Source organism: Mauremys mutica, chromosome 1 (genome assembly GCF_020497125.1).
Source record: "Mauremys mutica isolate MM-2020 ecotype Southern chromosome 1, ASM2049712v1, whole genome shotgun sequence".
In the NCBI taxonomy this organism is placed as follows: domain Eukaryota; kingdom Metazoa; phylum Chordata; order Testudines; family Geoemydidae; genus Mauremys; species Mauremys mutica.
Genome location: NC_059072.1, coordinates 55,739,996 through 55,753,860, shown reverse-complemented (window position 1 = coordinate 55,753,860; position 13,865 = coordinate 55,739,996). Strand labels below are relative to the sequence as shown.

General features: G+C 37.1%; 1 protein-coding gene across 7 annotated transcripts in view; it reads right to left on the bottom strand.

The window, feature by feature from the left end:
- PPHLN1 (periphilin 1) overlaps nucleotides 1-13,865 on the bottom strand; it is a 156,554-nt gene that overhangs the window by 121,059 nt on the left and 21,630 nt on the right. For 4 of the 7 annotated variants that reach the window (XM_045032006.1, XM_045032016.1, XM_045031981.1 and 1 more), the window contains exons 3-7: nucleotides 12,706-12,797; nucleotides 11,808-11,843; nucleotides 11,501-11,557; nucleotides 8,758-8,928; nucleotides 5,986-6,047 (exon numbers count right to left, since the gene is read on the bottom strand). In XM_045032006.1, coding sequence (XP_044887941.1) covers nucleotides 5,986-6,047; nucleotides 8,758-8,928; nucleotides 11,501-11,557; nucleotides 11,808-11,843; nucleotides 12,706-12,797 — 418 coding nt within the window. The remainder of the gene's footprint in view (nucleotides 1-5,985; nucleotides 6,048-8,757; nucleotides 8,929-11,500; nucleotides 11,558-11,807; nucleotides 11,844-12,705; nucleotides 12,798-13,865) is intronic. The other 3 variants (XM_045032035.1, XM_045032026.1, XM_045031987.1) reach the window with 2 other exon arrangements.

Genomic DNA, 13,865 nt, shown 5'->3' with positions numbered 1-13,865 from the left:
TTAGGAAAGTCGTTGCTAACAGATTAGCTGCATCCAACCCAGCAACCTAGAGGGGAAATGATCCAAAACTTCTACTCTAATAATACTTTTTAGAAGTCTAAAGATGTTCTAGAGTGTATAGCGAGTCAAAGGATAATTCATATAGTATATTATCCACGGATATGACCTACCTGATTGTATCAATTATAAAATGTAAAATTAATTTAAAAAACCTTTATATCTGTAAATCTGACAATCTGCAATTTCTTTTTGAAGACTATAAAAAGATGGAATACCACATTTTGCCAAGTACTATCACACATGACTTTCATGTGTGTGATTTCTAATGCACTGAATTCAGTTTGGCTGCAAATAAGAATGAAGTAATGCTTTGGACAGCCTGAAGAATTACAACCCAGTGTGGCTAATCTGAACAATATCCAAGAGTATTTAAGTATTTCATATGGAAATAATTTCTCCAACTACATAATTACAAACTAACCCTCCTGGCCCCTTCTCTCTCTCTCTCTCTCTCTCTCACACACACACACACACACACACACACACATATACATATGCACACAAATTTATACCTTTGGAGAACTTCAACATGCATGACCACTGTTTCCCTACCCCTTCCAGCAATCTTATGTTTCATAAAATATAATTCAATTGAATGTGCTTTGAATCAAGTGAGTTTGGTATACTATTCAATATTGAATAAAATATATCTTTAGATCTTTGTACAAAAGACCACTCATCACTGAGCTATTGCCTCCCTTCCATGTCAATTTTTAAAATTTCACTTCTCTGCACATCATCAGGGGCCAGACGCATATAAAAACCAGAAATCAGGTGTGAAGATAATTCTCTATTTACAAAACACATGCAATTGTACATGTGTTGAATCTGTTCATGAGTTAGTTAAACCAAATCAAAGGTGCAATCTATAAATGTTATATATGAAGCTCTGTACCAATTCAACATGTGATTTGAGTTATCCCATGCTCACATCAGTTCTGAAAGTTTTATAACTTAAGTGAAGAGTAATTTATATTAACAACAGGAGACAAGGAGTGCTGGGGACAATTCTGAGTTCTATTCCCACCATTTCCCTTGAATACATTTAATTTTACACAGAAAATGTAACAAATGTGAATAATTAAGTATTGGATCAACGAGATATTCTCATAGAGCACAAAGATGCAGCTGGTAACTTTGCAAAATATGTAAAAGACAGTATATTTTCACTAATAAAATATTCTTCTCCAAACCAAGATTTTTTCAACTCAAAATCAATGTAAACCCAGTGACATGATATGCATCATTGCTTCTGAAGTGGCTTTTTAAGTCCAAATTTTATGAAGTCTTCATTTGTGAAAGCAGGTATAGTGAGTGGTGAGCAAAACTAGTCTTTTTTTTAAAATGAAAAATGGCTTATTGGATTGTACATATATTTTAAAGAAAAATTTTCATGACATTCAATTTTTTCTGATTTTCCAACAAAATAGGAAACTAATTTGGGTTTTTGGTTTGAATAGAATGGTACCAACATGAATATTTTTCAGTTTGGGTTTTTTGCTCCCATCCTTTCTTTCTTAATCCCCAAAAGAGAGAAAGTAGAGAACACCCCGCCCCCAAATAAAGAAAACAAAAAAAATGCTTGTTTTGATTTCATTTGATTTGAAACTAAACAATATTCTGCCTGAAATAGATTCGCCAACAAAAAAGAAAATCAAAGAAATCTGTGAAACATCTTGATCAAAATGAAAAATTTTCATTTCATTCCAAGTTTTTCACAATAAATAATTTCCAGTCTTTAAGTAGCCCTAATGATTAGTTATTTACAGATTTGGAAAAGCGCTAATGAGAGCTCTGGGAAGGAAACAAAAGACAATAGAGAAAGGATACATGTATTAAGTCTTTTCTGTGTGTTTGAAAATTGGTGTAATTGTCAAAGAAGTCAGCTGTCCAGCCCTCACAATTTTGAGCAAATCAAGACTGAATAAAATGAAAATCTAGTACTTAGCTGAATTATATATTTCTTGTAAAGTTAAGTTCTTTGAACTGCCACATTACTACATTTTAAAATTTTGCTTTGAACATTACATTTAGAATTGATTCCACATTCCCCAGAAACACTACCATGGAAATCAGCAAACTGCCCTCTACAATATATTCTGACTTGAATAGCTACTCTGGTGATAGAGACATAACAGCAATCAGGAAACCGTAGCAACCAGAAAAATGGCATTACCCATCTAAAAGAAACTGAGTATCATGACTGCTGCTCCATCCATTCATCTAGTGCTGCTTACTCAGTTTTAAAAAAAAAACTGAAAAGATTCTTGAGTGTTTTATATTAATGGTATTTTCATTTAGGAAAAATGTCTTTAGTAGGTATAATAAATACAAAATCTTATTAAATATACAAAAAGTGCTGAATATCTTTTTGTTATACTTTATCATGTTTCATATAGTCACAGTGGCTACTATTTCACTTTAACTGCTTTTCATAGAATCGTAGGACTAGAAGGAACCTCGAGAGGTCTTCTGGTCCCTGTCCCCTGCACTCAAGGCAGGACTAAGTATTATCTAGACCATCCCTGAGAGGTGTTGGTCTAACCTGCTTTTATTTCATTTGTTAACGTTAATCAATTTTCTTTTAATGTCCCCTCTTTATTGCCAAATAAAAGGGCCTATATTTTACAAAACGTAAAGAAGAAGACTCCAGTGTATCTTCCTGCGTCCTTGTACAGTCAATGTTTTCTAATTTAATCCTCCATAAAGTCTTTATGCTCTATATTTTTAGAAAAGGAAAGGATTAAATAAAAGGAACATACATTGTAAATACTTTTCATTTTGATTTTCTCTGTTGAATGACACTACAAAGTTCATTATTGAATGAGATGCAAAAAGTTACTAATACTTTAGAGGCTTGGAAAAGATACTACTGTGTTCAGCAGGATGATCACAATATTTCACATACAACTTTTTAAAATTTCCCTATGTTCCTCTCCACAAACGTATTTTAATGTGTACAAAAACAGTCAAACTTCTGATCAATAGGGGTTCTGTCAATGGATGAAATCTATTTCCCCCTAGTAAACAGAACATCACTAAATGAAGTTCTACAATAGGGCAATTAACCCCTCAAACATTTATCAAAATAAATAAACTGAACTATTAAACAAACAAAAAAACAGACAATCCTGAGTTCACATTTTGCCCTACATCTTTTAACATAAGAGAAGAAAATATTAAAAAACACAGAAAGCAAACACTTCCTTTAGTAAATCTTTCTCACCACTGGGTGCCACTCTTGCTCTGTATAAAACAAGACGCCTAACATTAAGTCAATCTCTTTTTGCAGCTTTAAACAAGTAGAGTTCTTTTAAAATAGCAGAGAAAGTAAAGACAGTAAAGTGCTAACAAAATGTTTCATATTCAGTTTTCTAACCAATGCCTTACTATCTTCAGTGAAGACTTTCCAAAGCCTTCTTACTGTTGCAACTACTAGTGGAGTTGCAGTAGGGATAGCAATGGTAGGAAATTTTAGGGGGAAAAGTTGAATGTAGTGCAGAAAAATCCTTATGGTATTAACTTGTTTTTTCAGTTAAATTATGTTATGATGTAATTAATCAGACAATGTCTAAGTCCTACTATTCAAAGAAATACACATCTATCTTATATTTAGATGGTATTATAAGCGCCTCACAATCTTTTAAAATGTATTTATCCTCACAACACCGCTCAGATATAGGGAAGTACTTCCCCTTTTTACAGAGGGGGATTGGAGTCTCACAGGCTAAGTGCCTTGTCCAAGATCACACAGGAAGTCTGTGGCAGAGAAGGGAACTAAACCGAGGTCTCCTGAGTCCCAGGCTACCACCACTGCACTGCTACTATACCAGCCTTCCTTCCATTACTATTTAATTCTTTTAAAATATTCATTTTAACTGTACTGATGGTCTCAAAAACTTGTCACTTGTGTTATTGTTTGTTACAGTGTAACAAGCAAACATCTCAATGAGTGCCTGTTATTTTCCACATACATTCTACTAGCATGGGTCTACTTCTCATATGGCAGTCTATTAGAATAAAAATATTTACTGCACTTCTCTATGAACGAAGCTGTTATCAAACACATGAAAGACACTGTGAATACTAGCATTTAACATCTGTCAAGAGAGTTTTATTCCTAGTAAGTATTAGAATGAAGAATAGTTTAAGAAACTGAAGAAGATGATTCTTTTCAAAGACACTTCTCAGACATAAGTCAGTCAGACTACAGACTGTGGAATTTGTACAATAGGAACAGTTCTCCCTGTTTCTGTATCCCAAGCACACATGCACCATGTGCATATATTCATGCAGTAACCTTACTGTGATAAATGAAGGGGGCAGGGGGAAGCTCCCTTTTATGAACACCCAGCCAGCCAGTTAGCTATAAAGTCCCTCTTGGTGGCTGTTCTCTGCTTGCTTTACCTGTAAAGGGTTAAAAAGTCTCCCTGGCTAGGTAAAAGACAGACAGTGGTCACCTGATGAAAAGAACCAATGAGAGGGCTCGAACTTTTTAAAATTGGGGGGAAAAAAATAAACTTTCCCTTTGTCTGGTTGTTATTGTTCTCTGGAGAGCGGAGACACAGAGCAGCAATGCTATAAGCAGCTTTAAAACATGGTATGAAAAAGCATCAATTCATACCTCAACCCTACTTATCTGAAACCCCAAATATTAAAGTAATTAGGGAATGTGTAGAAAGACACAATTATGGTTATTTCTTTTATTTCTTATTGGCTTGTGGACTCCTCTGTACTAACCCCAGATGCTTTTGTTTTGCTTGTAACCTTTAAGCTGAACCTCAAAAGAGCTATCTTGATGCTTAATTTTTGTAATTGTTTCTTTTAAGATCTAGCAAAAAGCCTAAGTTCCAAATGTATTTCCTCTCTTTTTGGGTTTAATAAAATTTACTTTTTTTAAGAACAGGATTGGATTTTTGTGTTTTTAAGAGGTTTGTGCATATGTTGCTTAATTAGCTGGTGGCAACAGCTGATTTCCTTTGTTTTTCTTTCTCAGCTCTTCCCCGAAGGGCAGGTGAAAGGGCTTGAGGGTACCCCACAGGAAGGAATTCCCAAGTGCGCCTTTCTGGTTTCAAAGGGTTTTTATTGCATTTGGGTGGTGGCAGCATCTACCCATCCAAGGTCAGCGAGAAACTGCAACCTTGGGAGTTAATACAAGCCTCGAGTGGCCAGTATTAGTTTTTAGAATCCTTGCGGGCCCCCACTCGGAGTGCCTTGAAACTTATGAATTCAGAAGAGATGGGCGTCAGAATATATATATGGTTGGGAGCAAATTCTTCTGACCCAATCAACACAAGAGAAACTCCAAAGGAATTTGAAATACAATTTTGATATAAAACTCTAACAGTGTAAGTTAGCTGAATTGATAATGCTCATTTAACTTTTCTATAGTCTACTGTAGATTTAGATACAACTTTTATAGAAACACAAACACACACATTCCTAATTACACAAATTACTTTTTTTATATATATATATATATATATATATATAAACCTAAAGAACAAGGAATGGGACAATAAACTGGGGAAGAAGCTTCTCGCACTGCTTTAGCAAATGAAAAGACAGGAAACATGGACAGTTAGAGGGGCAGAGACCTTAACAAGGCAATTGATGGAACATTCAGATTTGAAGTTGAGATACAAACACACCCCAAAAGTTTACTGCTTGCAATAGATTGGTAGCTCAAGCAGCATAGCTTGCTATTCCTACAGTGAGGTTCTGCAGAGATTTGCATGAGGGAGAATTTATGCAACACTGCCCAAATTAAGAAGCAATTATCATCCTTTACTATCTTTAGACTAACATTTCTTAGCCGTTTCCTGGGAAACGTCCCAGTTCAGTGTGACTCTACTGAGTATACATCTTTTAAAAAGTTGGCACTGAATGCAAAAAGGGATTCATTTTATAAAATTACATTAATACCTGTACTCGGGCTGTCGACTTATGGAATAGTCTTCCCTTGGCCATCTGTATCCTGGCTCCTCCTACAACATATGAAGAGGAGATGGTTATATGAAGTTTAACATAAGAACGGCCCTACTGGGTCAGACCAAAGGTCCATCTGGCCCAGTATCCTGTCTTCCGACAGTGGCCAGTGCCAGGTGCCCCAGAGGGAATGAACAGAACAGGTAATCATCAAGTGATCCTGTCGCTCATTCCCAGCTTCTGGCAAACAGAAGCAAGGGACACCATTCTTGCCCATCCTGGCTAGTAGCCATTGATGGACCTATCCTCCATGAATTGATCTAGTTCTTTTTTTAATCTTGTTATGGTCTTGGCCTTCACAATATCCTCCGGCAAGAAGTTCCACAGGTTGACTGTGCATCGGGTGAAGAAATACTTCCTTTTATTTGTTTTAAACCTGCTGCCTAGTAATTTCATTTGGTGACCCAAATTCTTGTGTTATGAGAAGTAGTAAGCAACACTTCCTTATCTACTTTCTCTAACATCAGTCCTGATTTTATAGACCTCAATCATATCTCCCTTTAGCCGTCTCTTTTCCAAGCTGAAAAGTCCCAGTCTTATTAATCTCCTCATACAGAAGCCGTTCGATACCCCTAATAATTTTTGTTGCCATTTTCTGAACCTTTTCCAATTCCAATATATCTTTTTTGAGATGGGGCGACCACATCTGCACACAGTATTCAAGATGTGGGAGTACCATGGATTTATATAGAGGCAACATGATATTTTCTGTCCTATTATCTGTCTCTTTCTTAATTATTCCCAGCACCGTGTTAGCTTTTTTGATGGACACTGCACATTGAGTGGATGTGTCCATGACTCCAAGATCTCTTTCTTGAGTGGCAACAGCTATTTAGAGGCCATCATTTTATATGTATAGTTGGGATTATGCTTTCAAATGTGCATTACTTGGCATTTATCAACATTAATTTTCACCTGCCATTTTGTTGCCCAGCCACCCAGTTTTGAGAGATCCTTTTGCAGCTCCTCACAGTCTGCCTGGGTCTTAAGTAACTTTAGTAATTTTGAATCATCTGCAAATTTTGCCACCGCACAGTTTACCCTTTTTTCCAGATCATTTATCATGTTGAATAGGACTGGTCCCAGAACAGACCCCTGGGGGACATCACTATTTACCTTTCTCCATTCTGAAAGCTGACCATTTATACCTACCCTTTGTTTCCTATCTTTTAGAAAATTACCATCCATGAGAGCACCTTCTCTCTTATCCAGTGGCAGCTTACTTCGCATAAGAGCCTTCGGTGAGGAACCTTGTCAAAGGCTTTCTGAAAATCTAAGTACACTATATCCACTGGATCCTCTTGATCCACATGCTTGTTGACCCCCTCAAAGAATTCTAGTAGATTGGTGAGGCATGATTTGCCTTTACTAAAACCATGTTGACTCTTCCTCAACAATTTATGTTCATCTATATGTCTGATAATATTGTTCTTTATTATAGTTTCATCCAGTTTGCCTGGTACTGAAGTCAGGCTTACAGGCCTGTAATTTCCGCTGGAGCCCTTTTTTAAAATTAGCATCTCATTAGCTATCCTCCAGTCATCTGGTACAGAAGCTGATTTAAACGACAGGTTACAGATATAATTAGTAGTTCTGCAATTTCACATTTGAGTTCCTTCAAAACTCGGGTGAATATCATCTAGTCCTGGTGACTTATTGCTGTTTAATTTATCAGTTTGTTCCCAAACCTCCTCTAACGATACCTCAACAATATAGATGTATGATACAATTAGGAATAAATAAAACTTGGTTACTATCTTCCACGTTACAAAAGCATTTAATAAATTTATAGGATGGAATTTTTAAAAATCTTTCTGAGACATTTTCTCCTGCTATTTGTCCATTTCTCCCCACCCCCCTCACTTTCTTCAAGACCACCCATACACACATTCTTCTCCTCTCTTCACACCAAAAAATTGTAATATTATATACTGTGAAAAGTAACAATATTAAATCCAAATCAGGACTGAGTCTCAACAATAAGTAATCTTTATTGTGCCATCTTAGCAATAATGGGAAAATTGCTAGTTTGAAATTTTGTATATTTCAAATTTTTGAACAAGACAGGAAGGTACCTGATTTTCAGAAATGACCACTGATTTTGTATGCACAAGAGCAGGCATACATGATTGTGACTCATATCATGGAATTCAACTATTTATTACTGCCCTTGCAAATCAGAAGGATAGATGGACAAGTGCCAGGAAATGAACTGCATTTACTTGAGCCCATTAACTTGCACATATAAGCATCTGGGATGTGTGGAAGAACTCTCCAAACCACTTATAAGCTCTCCACCTCAAACCCATGTAGGAGAATGGGCAAGGAAAAGGAAAGACCAACAAGGCTTCTGGCCACTTGTGTTCTACCCAAACAGACAGGGATACAGCACTGCTGTGCACTCCCAGAGTAGCTGCTGAAGTGCAGGCACATGAGAATGTAGCGTCATTATCCTGCAATCACGACATACTTAGAAGCGAAAATGACTGCACACAAAGTACTGTCAAAAGCAAAAAAATAATAAATTAATTAATTTTAAAAATGTTTTTTTCCTTTGCCCTTTTGGTTTAATTATTTATAATAATATTGAAAAATGTTTAGGGAGAAATTATTTTTGAGATGACAATGTCTCTTTAATTGTGCACACAGATTCAAGCATGAATGAAAAGACAAGCAATATGTTCATGGGAGAAAAATCAAGTTACATACCCCTCTATGTGGTGGGCCACTTCTTCGTTCATGGGCAAAACTGCGGCCCTCCTCATAGTCTCTGTAGTCAACATGACTATAATCATCATATCTACTGTAACTTCCTTCTGCAGGTCTATCTAGTAGTGGTGGTTTCTTGGGTGCAACATTAACTACTCTATGATAGTCATCCTAAAAATACAAAAGAAATATAAAACACACTACTTTTTATTTTCACAACAGACTTCCAGTAGTAAAACACAAAAGTTAAAAAAAAAGGGGGGGAGGCGGAGAGTACATGAATGTGGTTATTCCAAAAAATATTGAATGCCAACATTCTTTAAAAGGCTACATACTTAAGTGTGGAGAAAACATGCAAGAAAAGCAGCAAGTAAGTCTGATGATGGATAACACATTACATTTATATGGTGTCTAATCTGATGTAGCATCCCAGCCATCTTATGTTTATAAGGAAATGTTACAAAAGTAATCTGTGAGTAGTCTTTAAAACCCTAAACATCAGGTCTCAATGTTTTTAAAAAAATTACTCCAGTTTGTATTTCTTATATGCTTTGACACCAATTTCAGAAATGATGGCGATAAAGAAAATTATTTTCTGCAATGCCTCCCAAATAAGAGCTTGTCGATAAATGTAATTTATTATTTGAATGTCAATAGTGTACTCAAAATATAGAGGAGGTAGTGCTTGCTCAAAAGAGATCATTCTGAATAGAGAAGTAATACAATTCTGACACAATGCAGTAGATCACCAGAGGATGCATTCGAGTGTTTTAATGCTTGCATTTTTGTTTTACTTGTTCTAAATAAGTTGCAACACTGACAATGGATTTAAAGTGAACAACAAAACAGAGATAAGACACTTGAGGGGTGGACATCGCTTGAATTGATAACTGGTATATTAAGTTTTATTCAAGAGATGTCAAGTGTGATTTAGACTGGCTGGACCACTTTGTTCCCCTTAGGTTAAACAAGTTATTTTTTTTGTTTGTGTCATGATCCAGGCCCGCAAGGTCTATGAGAGCAGCCACGCTCCAATCTTCCACCCAGCAGCCTGCTGGCAATAGCTTGCCTGAAACCCATGGAGCCCAGTCTCAGTGTGAGGCTCCGCCCTTGTGTGCCGATTGGCAGAGTCCCAGAGTGGTTGACTGGCCCTACTTAAGCCAGAAGTAGGAACAGGAAGCTGCCCAAACAACTGGGCCCCACCCTGCTCTCGACAGTGTGTCTTGTACTTCCCGGCCCTGCTACCCAGAGGTACTGACTCTGTGGGAAAAAATAGGGGGTGTTCAGCGCCCACAGGGCCGGATTAATCTTTTGTGGGCCCCGCCCCCCACCCTCACTCAGCCTCTTCCCCCGAGGCCCCACCCACCGCTCAGCCTCTTCCAGGGGCCCCACCTGCCACTCCTTCCCATCCCCACTTGACCTCTTGGCCTTTTTCAAGTTGTAGTCACAATCTAATGCTTTGAAACTTTCTGCAGGAAGAGGTATATTAGGGTCACAGACTGTTAATATATTATAAACAAACTTGCTGACAGCCCAGCAAGTTTACTAAAAAGCAATCAATTACAGACACCTAATGAAAAAAAATAAAATCTCACTCCATAGACTAGATACAATGTAGAGGCCACACGTATACAAAATATCACAGGGCTTGATGAACCCTTGAAGGCAAACTATCTCGTGGAATACCATTCCTAACATATACATTAGGCTTATGATTTGGTGGTCCTGAAAGAACATATGGGCTGAAGCTATATTAGAAGTATTCACTCTCCCACTCCACCCAAAAGATTAAAGCACAAAACTGTACCAATGACATATAGAAAACACTATTTTAAAGTGTTCCAACAGTAAGAATATTGTAAAGGTGTGAACAATGTTTTGCAGAGTACGGGAAACCCTGCAAAATCCTCTGGCATTTTATCATTTGCCAACATCTGAGATCTCATTCTACAATAGACTTTATTTTGATATGTTACGTTCAGTTTCAGGATCAAGCTTAAGGCCCCTGTTCTCTTGAATAGTAGAGACAAGACACACAGAGATATGCCAGACATTAAAAATTGACAAAATATTCCAGCCCAGGAATAACATTCATCTCCTTGTCATCTGCCATGAAGACTGATAATTATGAATGTACTTATGATATTTACATGACCATCCAAAAACAAAATTAAAAAATACTCCTTGCCCTGAGCAAGTAGAATTTTGCAAGTCTGGATGTGGTGATGAAGGAAATTGCCTTTCAGTAGCTACCTCAAAGCAACAGAGCAGAACCAGAGGAAGTCAGACATCCTAGCTTCATAGTATAATGAATTGAGACTAACAAACCAAAGTTTTGCCATTAATTTTTTTGGGAGGTGTATCAGTAGACTCTACTGGTCATGCCATTCTATTTTGATGTTATTTGGAATATAAACCTACAGTTGGGGTACTTGGTTCAGTCTCTCTTGTATGATAATATTATTATACCACTTCAATGCTCAGAGATTTTTCCTTTATAGCTAACCTTAAGCATAAACCTCCATAATGTGTATGCTATACTTGTTTCCTAGAGAGTTTGAAGGAATAATAGAATTTAAGAATTTTATTGCTGTAATGGCTACATTAAGTTAGCAAATTGTTAGACAAATCAAATGTTACTTTGTTTAAAAAAATATAATATCTGTAAAAGTCCATCTGCCTTTCCTTTTGTTCTATTGCTAATAAGACTACTTGAGAAGCAACTGAGAATCTGACTAAATACTCTGTTCAAACTTATCTGGTTTCCAGTTTGTTGAAAATGGAGAAATTTTGCTGACTCCTGTAAAGAAAGTTAAAACATCACACAACAGCCAAAACACCAATACACTGATCAACAGAAAGAGAGAGCCATATACACCTTGTGACACTAGTTACCAATACCAGTAAGTTACAAAAAGTGCAGGCTGAGAATATGTGATGGGAGGGTGAAATAAGATAAAAGGTAGCCCAGGTCAACTGAACAACCACTAAATCTCCAAGATTCACTAAGAAGGAGGAGAGGACATAAAGTAGACAGCAGAGACTGATACCTGAGGTTTTATGTTGCCAAATACATACGGTGTACCCTGTAATCAGAATAATTTAGAAAATGTTCTTTAAATTCTATTTAACTGCAACAGCTCAAAAGCTAAATTTAAAAGTGATTTTGATTTCTCTCTTCTCCAGATATTCAGATATAGAAGAAAATAGTTTACCTACTTTGTTCTTTTTTGTAGAGTTTTGTAAATGTTTGTGTTTACTTTTAGAGACCTCAAATAGGTAGCTGAAATTCTAATTTCAGAACTGAGAACAAAATGAGTTTTGCAAACAGACTGCATGTCATTAACTACATTGTTTCCTTTGTAATTAATGTCCCAATAAGTATCTAATAGGCAGCTGCTGCTAATTTATATTTTCAATAATGTTTAAACTTTTGCTTAAATCTTTGCATCCAGCAACAGCATTGTTTCTTACTGCTCTACGTAAGCCCTTGAGTTCACAATCTCAGCACCTCAGTCCACTTTTAAAATTTGATAGAGAAAGTAAAAAAAAAAAAAAAAATATTTCCAGCAAATTATATAGCTTCAATAAAACCTGGAAGAATCTGAACGGTCCATGTTTAACTGCATACTAAATATATTGAACACTTATGTACAGCAGATTATCTACTTGAAGTACTTCCCAGGGAATATCACCCTGATTCTATACAAAGAACCATGTTGGCAGACTCTATCGTCCATGTTAACTTCATGGGACTCACAAATTCACAAGGTCTGCCGAGGCATATCCATTTGCAGGATCAGTACCTTAAATGTTAGTCCACAGTATGATCTCTGAACATGGAATTAAATGGTAAGAAAAAAATTGAATGAAAAGATTCAGCTTTAATAAGTACTACTTTTTAAAAGAAGTACAAGCCCCATATTTAAACAATATAGCAATACTTACGTCAGAATGAATTCTTGGTGGGAGTCGTTCTCTTGGAAGTCTTTCATACTCATATCGTCCTTCAGACCACATTTCATCTCTTCTATATGCCACTAAAGATAAAAATTCAAGCAGACAAAAATATACGTGTTATGCACAAGTAAGAAGCAAAAAGTATCAAAATAAGAAGTCTCCTACTTCTCCTAATATAACATACTATGCACAGAAAGAAAAAGCACTACGTTCTTTTTGAAAGGGCTTAATTAACACTGGACACTGTCCAGCTAAAAAAATGAAAATGAGTATTGTCCATTGTTTCATTAAAAAGTATTAGACTGGAAATCTGATGATATCATTGCTCTAAGCCTCCAAAATACAAGACTGTAAAATATTTTGAAAACTTGGTAAATATTAATATTTTCATAAAAGTTTGATATAGCAGCCTGTTAAAAACCTAATTATTTACTATTCTGACAACCATTTACTTTCTCCATACCTGAACTGTGAATGTTGCAATTTGGAATGAAAATAGTCTTTACTGAGACTAAGGGTTTTGCTAGGCTGAAAAAAATCTTGGTTTGACTTTTATAAAGTTGTGCATTGTACAGTTCAAAAAAGACCCATTGCATGTGTAGCAATAATTAGGAAAGTGAGTACATGTTGATTCAATTAAATTATAGGGCTTATTCATGTGATGCACAGGATAGCAGCACTAGGGTGGCCAACTTTCTAATGTCTGAAAACCGGACCTTCTGCCCCGCCTCTTGCCCCGAGGCTCTGCCCACAGCTCCACCTCTTCATGAGGCCTCGCCCACTGCTACACCTCTTCACACAAGGCCCCATCCCCTGCTTGCTCCTCTTCTCCCCACTCCTCCTGTTGCTCACGGCTCTCCCCCATCAACTCCAGTGTGAGCAGCCCCAAGGGACTTGCAAACTCCAGCTGCAACTAGCCGCCTGGAAGTGAAGGTCAGAAGAGCGCTGTGGCTGCGCAGGAGCAACCAGGCAGCCCTGTGCCTCCCTCTGAGCTGCCTGCCAGCAGCCCCCTTCCCCGTCTGATCGAGCCCTCCCCACCCCAGAGCTGCCTGAGAGTGCAGCCAGGGGAAGCGGCATCTGGCAGGGCAGCTTGCATACCTTCCTTCCTGGGGAACGTTCCATGCTCACTAAGAGCCCTTACGCCACTC